We start from the raw sequence: 15,200 nt of genomic DNA, 5'->3' as shown, positions 1-15,200 counted from the left end.
CACAACAGATTGTGAACGAGGAAATAATAACCCCGATTGCACAACGTGTGAATGAGGAAGCCAGAGTGACGATGAAGAACCCAAAAAAATCGCGGCTGAAAGAAAGGGCGAGCTGGCGCGGAAAGCGAAACTTATGCATAATTCATATATTGATCCGATTAAAAACTGGGCATTAGTAGGAGTTGTTGCTATAGCGTCTGTATGGTTGTTTTATAAGACCGGAGAAGAGAAAACGGACCAGACGGAGAATAGAGAGATTAGATTTTATTCATGAAGAACTGCGTAGACAGGGACATTCAATTCAAACGTTTAAGGATGTCGAATCTGCCATGCAGGAATACTTCCTCGTTTATGGAAAGAAACTTGACCCTATGCCAAAACCAACAATAAGTCAGTTTTATACACCGTCAGAGGCTCAGAAAAACTGCGAGGTCGTATTCATAATATTTGGGTTGACTGGTGTGATGATTTTAGGTTACACAATAGCTATGCATAAACCATGACCTAGTTAAGGCGGGCGAGCGAGTCACTCTGACTGCTAATCAATAAATAGCCATGTCTCACCAGTGGAGATGTGATTTACCTTTTAGACAAATGATACGATATGTGTATAACCATGAATCTGTGCAAATATACACTCATGGGGAAATCGATTCAATTTTAGAAGCCATCCGTTGGTATTTACTGTGGTACCCACGTTTATAACATCAGAAACGTTTTTAAAAATTACGTTTGTTCTGTTTGTGGGATTGGAGTCAAATGTAGTTACAGTTTATGTAAGAGTCACGGTGCTGATAAGGTCAGGAAGCAGATTATTTATGCTAGGAAGAGAGATTACATCAATGAGAGGAATAGGTTGGGGAGAATACGTATTTATATATGAAAAATAACCATTTAGACAAATGAATCATTTTGTATATACCATTAAACCACAATGGTTTTTGTGAGAGAGTTGAAGGCTTTAGCAAAACTACGTGGTCTACATGGATATTCTCGAATGAGAAAAGCTGAATTGATCGATTTACTCGGTTTGGAATACAACAAACCCCAGAGTGTTAGAGAAGTCAAAGCTCAAGCAAAAAACAGTGGGCTGAGAGGTTATTTACGAATGAGAAAAGCTGAATTGATCGCTTTAGTAGATAATAATGATGTTGATGATGTTGATAACAAATCAGTTGACGATGTTGAGAAAAAACAACAAGAATTAAAATTTGTACCCACATCCGCCGGAGTTGGTAAATATCTACGAGGTTGGAAGATGGATATTTATTCCAACATGGATGTTAATGATGTAAAGCCCATCATATCGAGCAAAATTAACAAGAAGTTAGATGATTTACATAGTATAAAATACCAGCTGACGATTAAAATGTCATTGAGTAAAAGTAGCATAGACAATAATGAATATACCGAACCATATTTCCGTAGCAATAACAAAGAAGTTATAACCGAATCCGATACTATAAACGCATCATTAGACACATCAATTCAGAGGATACAGGAAACTTTAGAACGCTGGACTAATAGAGGTTCGGGTTGGGGTGTGGATAAAATCGATAGTTTGTATTTAGATATAGCAAATTATACGCCCTTCAAAGGTGGATCTTATATAGATTTACCCCCGTATTATAAGAAGAAAAAAGCCATAATTAATGTAAAAACTAAATCCGATGACTGTTTAAGAATGATAATAAGATCTGCATTGTTCCCCGTAGATTCTAAAATTGCAAATAGACCTTCTAACTATCCCCAAAACGATGGACTCAACTTTGATGGTATAGACGAACCTACACCAATATCACAAATTGATAAGGTGGAAAAGCAAAATAATTTAGCTATAAATGTTTTCGGACATTCTAAAGGAATTGTAGTACACAGGATAAGCTCCGCTCCAGAACATATTCCCAGAATCAATTAATTTCTAATCGAAAAAGATGGAAAATATCATTATACATGGATAAAGAGTTTAAACAGGCTATTATACAATCAAACTAAATATAAGGGAAAGAAATATTTCTGCGAAAGATGCCTGCATGGGTACAGCAGACAAGATCTATTGGAAGCGCATAAAGAAGACTGCAGAGGTGTTGGACATTATTGTAATCAAATGCCAGTACCATACGTAATTTACGCTGACTTCGAAGCGCTTATAAAACCTATAGAAAATAATCAAGATAGTAGTTTTACGTACAAAACTCAAGAACATATTCCTTGTGGGTTTGGATATATAGTTGTAAGGTATGATGGGAAAACAAACCCGCCCGTAATTTACAGTGGTCCCGATGCAGCGGGAAAATTCCTAGAATATCTACAAAATGAAGAGACTCATGTGTATGACGAGGGATAATTGGAGGGCCTATAAGAGGTCAACGAGTTGTCATGTTTGTAACAAACCCCTGAATGGGGATTCCGTAAGAGATCATTGCCACGTCACGGGTAATTATCGGGTAGCCGCGCATAACGAGTGTAACTTGAAACTAAAAATGAATTCTCAAACAATACCCATCCCCGTAGTGTTTCAAAACCTTAGGGGATACGATTCACATCTCATCATGCAAGCTATCTCAAAGACCGACGGTGGCTTAACGTGCATTCCTAATAATATGGAAAAATACATATCATTCTCGTTGACTAAAACTATACATTATACGGACAGGGATGGGAAAGCCAGAATAAAGCAAAGTAATGGGCTTAGATTCATAGACTCTGTACAGTTTCTGTTATCTTCCCTGGACAATTTAGCTAATGCGAACAATCCCGATGACTTTGCGATAACAAATCAATATACCGATAGGTTAACTTCTCATTTGTTGCTGAGAAAAGGTGTATATCCTTACGAATATATGGATGATTGGTCTAGATTCGACGAAACTAAATTACCACCCCTTGAATCATATTATAGTAACTTAACAGAATCTAAAATAACAGATGCCGATTATGAACACGCTCTGACAGTGTGGGATAAATTAGGTTGTAAGAATTTAGGCGATTATCACGATCTGTACTCAAAAACCGATGTACTGTTACTTGCCGATATATTCGAGATATTTAGAAAGACATGTTTAAAACAATACGGCTTGGACCCGGCATGGTACTATCCGAGTAAACCCGACACGCATATATGATATCTCGACGCCAACAATTTGTACGGATGGGCTATCAGTCAACCTTTACCCACGGGTGGTTTTGAGTGGGTCGATGATATCAAAGTGGATGATATCCCCTCAGATTCCGATAAAGGGTACATACTAGAAGTTGACTTGGAATATCAAAATTCGTTACATAAAGATCATAACAGTTATCCGCTTGCTCCCGAAAGGTTAATGGTTAATAAAGATTGGATGTCGGAATATCAACACTCCTTGATGGGTAATACTACGTTAGCTAACGTAGAAAAACTCGTACCAAATTTGATGGATAAGATAAAATATATAGTTCACTACAGAAATCTCCAGTTATATCTATCGTTAGGTATGAAACTAAAGAAAATACACAGAGTTCTAAAGTTTGATCAAAGCCTTTGGATGGAGCCCTATATAAGGCTGAACACAGATTTAAGAAAGATAGCCACCAGCAATTTTGAAAAGAATCTATATAAACTCATGAATAACTCAGTATTTGGTAAAACTATAGAGAATCTAAGGAAGCGTGTTGATGTTAAATTAGTCAGATCTAATGATGAAGAAAGACTCAGGAAACTTATAGCCAGTCCGGCTTTTAACAGAAGCAAGATATTCGATAACGACTTAGCCGCGCTGCATATGCAGAAGAGTTATATAAAATTCAACAGACCGGTGTAAGTTGGTATGAGTATTCTGGACTTGTCAAAACACTTAATGTATGACTTTTATTACAACGAACTTAAAAAGCAATACGGCGATAGATGTGAGGTGTTATATACCGACACAGATTCTTTGTTGATTGAAATACAAACCGAGGATGTATATAAAGATATGGCAGACAAAATAGATATGTACGACACGAGCGATTACCCAAAAGATAATCCACTGCACAGCGTAGTAAATAAAAAGGTGTTGGGTAAGATAGGTAGGATGAAGGATGAATGTGCTGGGACCCCTATAGCGGAGTATGTAGGATTAAGACCTAAGATGTATTCTATAAAGAAGTCCGATAATGGAGAGATAAGAAAAGCTAAGGGTGTTAAGAAGTATGTGGTAAAAAAGCATATCAAACACGAACAGTATAAAGAAGCATTATTCAACGGTAGAACGTTCAAACACGAGATGAACTCTTTAAGAAGTTACAATCATAGGATATATGGATTAAGAATGAACAAGACATCATTATCCCCCTTAGATACAAAGAATTGGATTGATAATAATGGTGTAACTACCTATGCTTATGGTTATTTAGGGCGGTAATACTGTATCGTTGGGAACTATGAGCAACTCTTCTCGTACAAATGCCCTGCCTGGTCCATCTTTAAGATAATAAAGAATAGGCTCTCCTTCTTTCATAACCAATCGACTAATGTTATATGTCTTAAGAGACCAAATCGGATCGGTTGCGTGACGTAGGCCTCCTTCGAGTTCACCGGGCTGGTATAAATATCTTACGCTTACTCTATCCGGAAGTTTTTGTTCTTTGCCTCTCCTCGGTGCTGAAGACTCGGAAGTCACGGATTTCATTTGAATAGCATCGGATGGTTTCTTCCCAATTAATCTCGTTACTTCATTATTCAGCGCTGATACAACAGCTGATAATCGTGTCACCCATTCGGTTGATCTCAATCTCTCGGATTTCATTTCGATCCCATACTGATAGCCAAACAAACGTTCTGCTAATGTCCTGTTAAATCTCAGCTACTTCTGTCGAATCTTTCGAGGTTAATGGCTCACCCTCTTTGTATCGACTAGCCACATCCACTACGGTTAAAGCGTATTTATACGTTTTGCGTCTTACCTTATCGTGGGGAAGAAACAAGAGGTCAGCCTGATGAACTTCATTCGTTTTAAAAATATCAAACTTCTTCCTCGGTATATAACGCGGTGCGGGTAAATATATTTGCCCCATCGCTTGTTTCTTTAACCAATCCTTGGCCACATCTTTAGATACCTTAGCCGCGGTGGCTAATTTTTTTATTGCTCCTACACCTTTCCAATATCCTCGTGGGCTATAGGAAATTTTATTCATTATTAATTAATATTGATGGTTTTTTTAATACGAATCATGACTATCGTTGAATCACATCATCATTTTTACATAAAAAATTCCCTCTGTAGTGGTGGTATAGGTATATAAATCTGGCTCCAGTGGAGTTGCGGCAGAACCCCTATTACCTATACTACTGAGGCACATTTGAACTAAGTCACTTGCCAAGGATGGCACCGCACGTTTTGACATGGGTGTTTCTGGTGTATGTACATATATGTGCCATCTACCATCGGACGGCCCCGTGAAAGATCCGGGTTATAATGGGTCTTCAGCAACCCATGCCTTTCGTAACAACATGCTTGTCGATCGGGATCGGGCTCGCTGACTTGGTTGAAGCATGTCATCTTATCCCAATTGCATGGATCGATGCTCATGATGTCAGTGTCATGGATTGTCTGGTCCAGACTCGATTATTTACTGCCGTCACACAGCTGGTATATTGCCGAGTGCAACAAACAAAAAATACACTTACACAAAATACAACATTCTAACACGGGATTACCTATTTGTATAATACAGTGTGCCATATTGCTTTAGCATTATAATATAACTTGTCTATCTACTATAATACATATTTTAAGAATATCCAGTATCTTAATACTCCACAATGTGTGAAGCCCATTTCTGGTGTCCCCCGCCGTGATATTGCTGGAATGCTGCTAAAAGCGGCGTAAAACCATACTCACTCACTCACCCAATACTCCAATGTAGCAGTCGATATATATGCTGTCAACCTCATTCTGCTACAACTATTCTCTTTGGCCTTCTTTATCAAACTCCAAGAAAAAAATTGCAAAATATGTTTTTTTGATGTGACCCCATAAATATGCACTATAAGGTAAGATGGGCTATATATTGCTGTCAAATAGAGGCAATGGCCGTTTATGGTCGTATATCTTTGAATTTTAACATAAATCCTGTTAATCCTGTTAAAGACTGATGGTTTACAAGCCAGCGAAAAGATAGTACCAGAAGAAAACATACTTCCTCTATACTACTCCTATTAATAAACCATCACCTGCAAACATTATCACATCAATTGCAAACAAACCCGTGAAGATCCAGGTTAGAATAGGTCTTCAGCAACCCATGCTTGCCATAACAGGCAAGGCTGGCTGATTTATTTTATGCGTGTCATCTTATCCCAATTGCGTAGATCGATGCGCACGATGTAAATCACTGGAATGTCTGGTCCAGACTCTAATATTTACAAACAACTGTCATATCGCTGGAATATTGCACACACACACACACAAAACACACACACACACACACACAATACACACACACACAACACACACAACACAACACACACAAAATTTCAAACAACAGCAGGAACATGTGACAATGGCAACGCTGTGAACCATTTTCAATAATAGAAAACAGCAAATCGACTAAATATGTTTAGCAGAATTACGTTTGATATTTTTCTCAAATATTTATAAAAAATTAGGGTCAATAAAGCATATGATAAGAAAATATCTATGTGAAAATTGGGTACAAGACATTTAGGCAAGAAGTAGAGATCCCCATTAGCATCAATTGTAGCTGATCTGTATCATCATGCATATGAGTCAGAATTTCTGCTCGGATTGGCAGTCAAAACAAGGGAATTTGGCAAAGAATTATACGATAAGATTTAGGTACATGGATTATCTGATATATGGTTTTGTATGTGTTTGCGACGGGGTTGTGGGTTCGGGGCGTTACTGGCGGGACAGGATACGCCTACCTTTTATGTGATACAGTACAATGTACGTTTAGAATTAGATTTCTTATGATTATAGAATGGGTTTTTGCTAGAATTTGATATACCAGCCAGTGCAGCTTCCATACACCAATGTTATACATGTTTTGGATACGTCAGGTTGTGTAGCGTCCACACACCAATGAGTGAGTGAGTTTCACGCCGCTTTTAGTAATATTCAAGCAATATCACGGTGGGGGACACCAGAAATGGGCTTCAAACATTGTACCCATGTCGGGAATCGAACCCGGGTCTTCGCCGTAACGAGCGAACGCTTTAACCACTACCCGACCGCCCCCACACACCAACGTGATGCATATTTTAGACAAAACGGGAAGTGCTGCTCCCATACACTAACGTAATGCATATACCAGATAGTGTAGTTCCCATACATTACCGTGATGCAAATTCTTATAGATGAGGTAGTGCAGCTCCCATACACCAACGTGATGCATGTTGAAGCTACCGTTATAGGGCAGGACATGCTTGACCCTTTTCGCGAACACCTGGTGTCATCACTGATTTTCAGTGGTCCATTCATTTTCATAGATATTTTGTCCTTTACGCTAAACGGAATAATCTAGATAACCAAGACTGGTAATTCTTATGTTTGGGACAGATCATATAGGTTAATCACCATATATTCAGGTAATTCAGGTCTATACTGAGAAAAGAAATGTATACAGGCGTGTTAGAAATATTCAAGAGAATGCTGTTTAACCTGACAATCAGGGTACGATAGCACACTATTGTGTAGATGACGAATGAGAGTCGATCGTCCCCAGCTACCCAGCGCACTTTCAGACCCCCGAAGTTAAAGCGTATTCCTCTCTTGTGACAGACACGGAGCTCTGTTGGCTTAATATTAACATGCACATTTACATTTTCAACAGATTGTGGCAAAATCGACCTGCTATTCGTTTTTGACACATCCTGCTTTCATCGCAATGAATTCAAGGAATTGAAAGCAATGGCAATGCAAATTGTGAACAACATCGAAATCGGAGACGACAAAGTCCGGGTTGGGGCAATGACATTTGCCAGACGAATCAGCGTTAACTTCCATCTCAATAGATATTCGTCGTGGCAGAGTGTGTCCAATGCAATACGATGGATCAGACCACAGTTCGGGCCCGACTACCTCCACAAGGCCATCAGAAAAGTTAACAGAAACATGCTTCGAGCCTCATCCGGAGACCGCCCTGATGCTCGGAATATAATTATATTTGTCACAAATGCACTTACGCGATCAAGAAGTAGTTTGATCATAAATGATGTTGACTCGTTGAAGGGAAACGGCGAGACTGAAATATATGTTCTGTGCTTTGGCCCCAAAGCCAACTACCAAATACTTCGCTACATTGCCTCAGACCCTGATAGCCAGTATATGCTCTGCGACCCTTCAGCCTCCTTCCTTCAGTTCGTCACCCAATTCAAGGAACTTCTTTGTAAGTATGGATTTTTGACTAACACGAGCACTGTGTGTTTTGGTTACTTCCAACGATTTCATTGAGTGATTCACATATGCTGCACTTTGATAAAAAAAATAATTTCATGTTATTGCTATTCTGTTTATATTCTTGGTTTGTTTGTATGTTTTATTGTTTGTTGTCGTGTGTAGTTGTTGGGTGAACACAAAACATATTCTCGTAACCCGATGGTTGTGCTCTATCTGTTGCAGGTCCCACTGGCTGTGGTAGCTGCAGTGAGTGCCAGAATGGTGGGGTGTGTGTTGCTGGCGAGTGTCAGTGTGCGAATGGCTTTCGTGGCGATTGCTGTGACAGTAAGTATTGCGATACATTCACCATCCGGGCCACTAACGCATATTGAAACCCTCCTTGGCTTTATTTCGAAAAAGGTTTCAAAACCTGTTCTATCTTACTTGGAGTGATCAAGAACATACCTGAAAGATATTGACAATATTAACAAGGTTAGTTTATTATTTCCGTATATAAATAATTATAATTTTACTTATAGTGTGTTAAAAAAAGACTAAGTTCTTAACTTTCATTCCCTGCAGGAGAACCACCTTAAATTATGCTGAATATAGATAGGTAATGCGCCACTAGTTTAACACAACTGAGTAGTAATAGGTGTCAACATTTTCAGGTCAACACCCACACCAACTAAAACTTGAGGAGCTGGCTACCAACCCAGTTTGATAAAGAATTTGCCCCCACGGGTGGCATGTGCTAATACGCACGTTTGGAACTTTCTGTAAAATTTCACTTCTAGTGACGATCCTATTATCTCATACCCCAGCTCTAAGATCTATTCCAAATGTTTAAATATTGATAATATGCCATAAAATAACACGAACACTGTAAAAGATGGAATAAAACTTGTTTTAAGGAAAACAGTATCTCTTTAAGAAGACCAATAGATGGTGTTGAAAATGTACAAATGTCTGTACGAGAGTTGATTGATAAGTTCTGAGACACACATAGTAGGAACGAAGTTTGTCCTCTTTCCAGAGGTGACTGACTTGTCGCAGAGAAACCATTTTCTCAATTAATACAATTTTGTTTTGGATATACGTCTATGACATCATGTGTTGTCCACATAAAAGATTCCCTATCATGCAATTCCTTCTTTGTGATGTTCCAAACTTATAAATCCTCCCTCGTATATGTATGTGGTACTATACAGCCATTACAAACACAAGGGTATACCCTATTAAACCGTACGTGCGGAGCTCGGGCTCTGTGTGACAGTGATATACAGTGTGATATTGAACCTACAACCTAACGACTGGACAGTACATCTGTTATACTGTAAATCTTGAACTTAACGCGAGCGTGAATTAAATGCGAAACATGCGAGTCGTTTTTCGCATTAACGAAACTTCGCATTTATGTCTCCAAAACAAATAGCAACAATAAGACGGCCTCACTGCTTACCCTGGATGGGGAAATAACAACTTGAATATATACACAAACACGGTTTATTGAGCAGCAGCTGTAACAAGTATATAACAATGTCATTCAAAGAAAAGGAATTACACAATAGGCACCGGTGAGTTATCACTGCTGGGGTCAAGAGTTCTACCCACTCGTGTCAAATTAAGCATAAAGTCAAGACTGGAAAGTACATATGTAACATATTATATATACGTAATGTTGCAGCTGTGATATACAGTACGATAACGAACCTATAACATACAGATTGGAAAGTGCATTTGTCATATACGTAATGTTGCAGCTGTGATATACAGTACGATAACGAACCTATAACATACAGATTGGAAAGTGCATCTGTCATATACGTTATGTTTCAGCTGTGATATACAGTACAATAATGAACCTATAATATACAGATTGGGAAGTGCATCTGTCATATACGTAATGTTGCAGCTGTGATATACAGTACAATAATGAACCTATAATATACAGATTGGGAAGTGCATCTGTCATATACGTTATGTTGCAGCTGTGATATACAGTACGATAACGAACCTATAACATACAGATTGGAAAGTGCATCTGTCATATACGTTATGTTGCAGCTGTGATAAACATTACGATAATATACCTATAACATACAGAATGGAAAGTGCATCTGTAAAATTCGTAATGTTGCAGCTGTAATTATTTTAGACGTAATAGTGCACCTGCAAATACATTCATAATGCACGGCAGTAACACTTTTCATATATTTGGCGCTTTTGGGTTGATATCCCTAATTCCCCCTACTCTTGTGTTACAGCACCCCTGTGTGGAACGTGTCTTGAGTGTGTCAACAACGGAACGTGCATTAATAATGCATGTGCCTGTCCCTGGTTTGTAACCGGCGTCTGTTGTGAAACAGGTAGGATGCTTACATAGCAACGCGTCTTTCACTTCGATCTTTCATAACGGAGACGTCTAAACAGTGTGACATTGTCAGCAACAGTGCATTGCACATTGAAACTTATGAAACCCATGTCAAAAAAAAGTCCACCTGATACAACCGTATTGATTTGTGACCACAAGCCTGACGGCATGTGCACGACACACTTTCCTCACATAATCTTCGGCTTGCTGTTGAGTGACGCAATCTACAGTCCGTCAAATTGAACACTTGCTCTCTTGTCATAATGTGTTTTCTCGATGACTTGTGAAATAGTACCTTTGTGTGGTTAAACCTGATCCCATATGTCTACATCGACCTATCCTGCCACCTCAAGCTCATACCTCGTGTTTCAGATGAACGGTGCCCGGTGATGTAAACTCTTCCGATCTGGAAAAGCCAGCTGTGGTGTGATGTGGCACTTGCATAGATGCAAATAAATGCAAAATAGCCTACACTTGTTGTCAGTTTCAATTCTCACACTCCGTGAGATTCAACCTCCATGCAATGGGATCCTATCTTAAGAAGTGACTTAGAATAACCATAAACACAACCATTTAATGATTAGAGCATCGGAGGGCTAAGATCTGTTGTTGTTGTTGTTGTTATTGTTTTTGTGTGTTTTCTTTCTTGCTTAAAGTCGCATTGAGCAATATTTTAGCTATGTGACGGCGGTCAGTCAACATTCGATTCTGGACCAAACAATCTAGTGATTGATGGTACCTTAGTCTAACCTAATATGTATATGGGCATTGTGATAGGTAAAGATGACACGACAACCATGGGAGTTATTACAAAGTAACAAGCCTTTAGAAACACTGGCTTTTCTTAGAATTGGCACTGACACACAAAGCACAGACAAACATATTCATGGACATTTGTACGTTAGCTGAAATGTGTCATAAACCATCTGAAAATCACCCTACCTCCATATAATCATATCCTATATCACCCTTACCCCCCTATCACTCCACCCCATGTACCACTACCCACATATCACACTACTCTCATGTACCACTACCCACATATCACACTACTCCCATGTACCACTACCCACATATCACACTACTCCCATGTACAACTACCCGCATATCACCCTTTCCCATATCAACCTATCCCAATGTATCACTACTCCCATGTCACACTACTCCCATGTACCACTATCGACATATTACCCTACTCCCATGTACCAGTACCAACATATCATTCTACTCCCATGTACCACTACTCACATGTCACACTACTCCCATGTACCACTACCCACATATCACACTTTTCCCATGTTCACTACCCACATATCACTCTCCCATATCAACCTATCCCCATGTACCACTACCCACATATCACACTAATCCCATGTACCACTACCCAAATATCACCCTACTCCAATGTACCACTACCCACATATCATTCTACTCCCATGTACCAGTACCAACATATCATTCTACTCCCATGTACCACTACTCACATGTCACACTACTCCCATGTACCACTACCCACATATCACACTTTTCCCATGTACCACTACCCACATGTCACACTTTTCCCATGTTCACTACCCACATATCACTCTCCCATATCAACCTATCCCCATGTACCACTACCCACATATCACACTAATCCCATGTACCACTACCCAAATATCACCCTACTCCAATGTACCACTACCCACATATCACTCTTTTCCCATGTACACTACCCACATATCACACTACTCCTATGTACCACTACCCATATATCATTCTACTCCCATGTACCACTCCCCACATATCACACTACTCCCATGTACCACTACCCACATATCACCCTACTCCCATGTACCACTACCCCCATATCACACTACTCTCAGGTAACACTACCCACATATCATTCTACTCCGATGTACCACTACCCAAATATCACCCTTTCCCATGTACCACTACCCACATATCACACTAATCCCATGTACCACTACCCAAATATCACCCTACTCCAATGTACCACTACCCACATATCATTCTACTCCCATGTACCAGTACCAACATATCATTCTACTCCCATGTACCACTACTCACATGTCACACTACTCCCATGTACAACTACCCACATATCACACTTTTCCCATGTACCACTACCCACATGTCACACTTTTCCCATGTTCACTACCCACATATCACTCTCCCATATCAACCTATCCCCATGTACCACTACCCACATATCACACTAATCCCATGTACAACTACCCAAATATCACCCTACTCCAATGTACCACTGCCCACATATCACACTACTCCCATGTACCACTACCCACATATCATTCTACTCCTAGGTAGCACTACCCAAATATCACCCTACTCCCATGTACACTACCCACATATCATTCTACTCCCATGTACCACTACCCACATATCATTCTACTCCCATGTACCACTACCCACATATCACACTACTCCCATGTACCACTACCCACATATCACCCTACTCCCATGTACCACTACCCACATATCACTCTTTTCCCATGTACACTACCCACATATCACACTACTCCTATGTACCACTACCCACATATCACACTACTCCCATGTACCACTACCCACATATCACACTAATCCCATGTACCACTACCCAAATATCACCCTACTCCAATGTACCACTACCCACATATCATTCTACTCCCATGTACCAGTACCAACATATCATTCTACTCCCATGTACCACTACTAACATGTCACACTACTCCCATGTACCACTACCCACATATCACACTTTTCCCATGTTCACTACCCACATATCACTCTCCCATATCAACCTATCCCCATGTACCACTACCCACATATCACACTAATCCCATGTACAACTACCCAAATATCACCCTACTCCAATGTACCACTGCCCACATATCACACTACTCCCATGTACCACTACCCACATATCATTCTACTCCTAGGTAGCACTACCCAAATATCACCCTACTCCCATGTACACTACCCACATATCATTCTACTCCCATGTACCACTACCCACATATCATTCTACTCCCATGTACCACTACCCACATATCACACTACTCCCATGTACCACTACCCACATATCACCCTACTCCCATGTACCACTACCCACATATCACTCTTTTCCCATGTACACTACCCACATATCACACTACTCCTATGTACCACTACCCATATATCATTCTACTCCCATGTACCACTCCCCACATATCACACTACTCCCATGTACCACTACCCACATATCACCCTACTCCCATGTACCACTACCCCCATATCACACTACTCTCAGGTAACACTACCCACATATCATTCTACTCCCATGTACCACTACCCAAATATCACCCTTTCCCATGTACCACTACCCACATATCACACTACTCCCATGTACCACTACCCACATATCACACTACTCCCATGTACCACTACCCACATATCACCCTTTCCCATGTACCATTACTCACATATCACACTACTCTCATGTAACACTACCCACATATCACCCTACTCCCATGTACCACTACCCACATATCACACTATGCCCATGTACCACTACCCACATATCACCCTGTTCCAATGTACCACTACCCGCATATCACTCTTTTCCCATGTACACTACCCACATATCACCCTACTCCCATGTACCACTACCCACATATCATCCTACTCCCATGTACCACTACCTACATAACACTCTTTTCCCATGTACACTACCCACATATCACACTATTCCCATGTCAACATAATCCTTGTGTAACATTATCTTATATCATGCTACCCCCATGTAACCCTTACCCATCACCCTAGGGGTCCCATATAACCCTATCCTATAACCCTGCACTCATGTCACCCTATCCCCGTGTAACCCTACCCCGATATCACTCTACCCCCTTATAACCATACCCTGTCCCCCTACCGCCATATCACTCTACCCCCTTTATAACCATAGCCTGTCCCCCTACCCCCATATCACTCTACCCCTTCATAACCATACCCTGTCCCCTACCCCCATATCACTCTACCCCCTTATAACCATAGCCTGTCCCCTACTGCCATATCACTCTACCCCCTTATAACCATAGCCTGTCCCCTACTGCCATATTACTCTACCCCCTTATAACCATACCCTGTCCCCCTACCCCCATATCCTCACTCTACCCCCTTATAACCATAGCCTGTCCCCCTACCCCATATCCTCACTCTACCCCCTTATAACCATAGCCTGTCCCCTACAGCCATATCACTCTACCCCTTTATAACCATAGCCTGTCCCCCTACCCCTATATCACTCTACCCCCTTATAACCATAGCCTGTCCCCTACCGCCATATCACTCTACCCCCTTATAACCATAGCCTGTCCCCCTACCCCCATATCCTCACTCTACCCCCTTATAACCATAGCCTGTCCCCCTACCCCCATATCCTCACTCTACCCCCTTATAACCATACCCTGTCCCCTACTGCC

At 40.5% G+C, this 15,200-nt stretch overlaps 1 protein-coding gene across 1 annotated transcript in view; it reads left to right on the top strand.

Annotated features, from left to right (window-relative positions):
* The window catches only part of LOC124135772 (collagen alpha-6(VI) chain-like), a 29,327-nt gene extending 18,124 nt beyond the window's left edge, over positions 1-11,203 (top strand). Inside the window, exons 2-5 of the mRNA XM_046501321.2 lie at positions 7,816-8,370; positions 8,604-8,705; positions 10,628-10,729; positions 11,107-11,203. Of these exons, the coding sequence (XP_046357277.1) occupies positions 7,816-8,370; positions 8,604-8,705; positions 10,628-10,729; positions 11,107-11,129 (782 nt within the window). The 3' untranslated portion in view covers positions 11,130-11,203. The remainder of the gene's footprint in view (positions 1-7,815; positions 8,371-8,603; positions 8,706-10,627; positions 10,730-11,106) is intronic.
* Positions 11,204-15,200: the final 3,997 nt, after the last annotated feature.

Source organism: Haliotis rufescens, unplaced genomic scaffold, assembly GCF_023055435.1.
Source record: "Haliotis rufescens isolate VD_foot unplaced genomic scaffold, xgHalRufe1.0.p SCAF_1, whole genome shotgun sequence".
NCBI lineage: Eukaryota > Metazoa > Mollusca > Gastropoda > Lepetellida > Haliotidae > Haliotis > Haliotis rufescens.
This window is presented reverse-complemented; position numbering and strand designations above follow the sequence as displayed.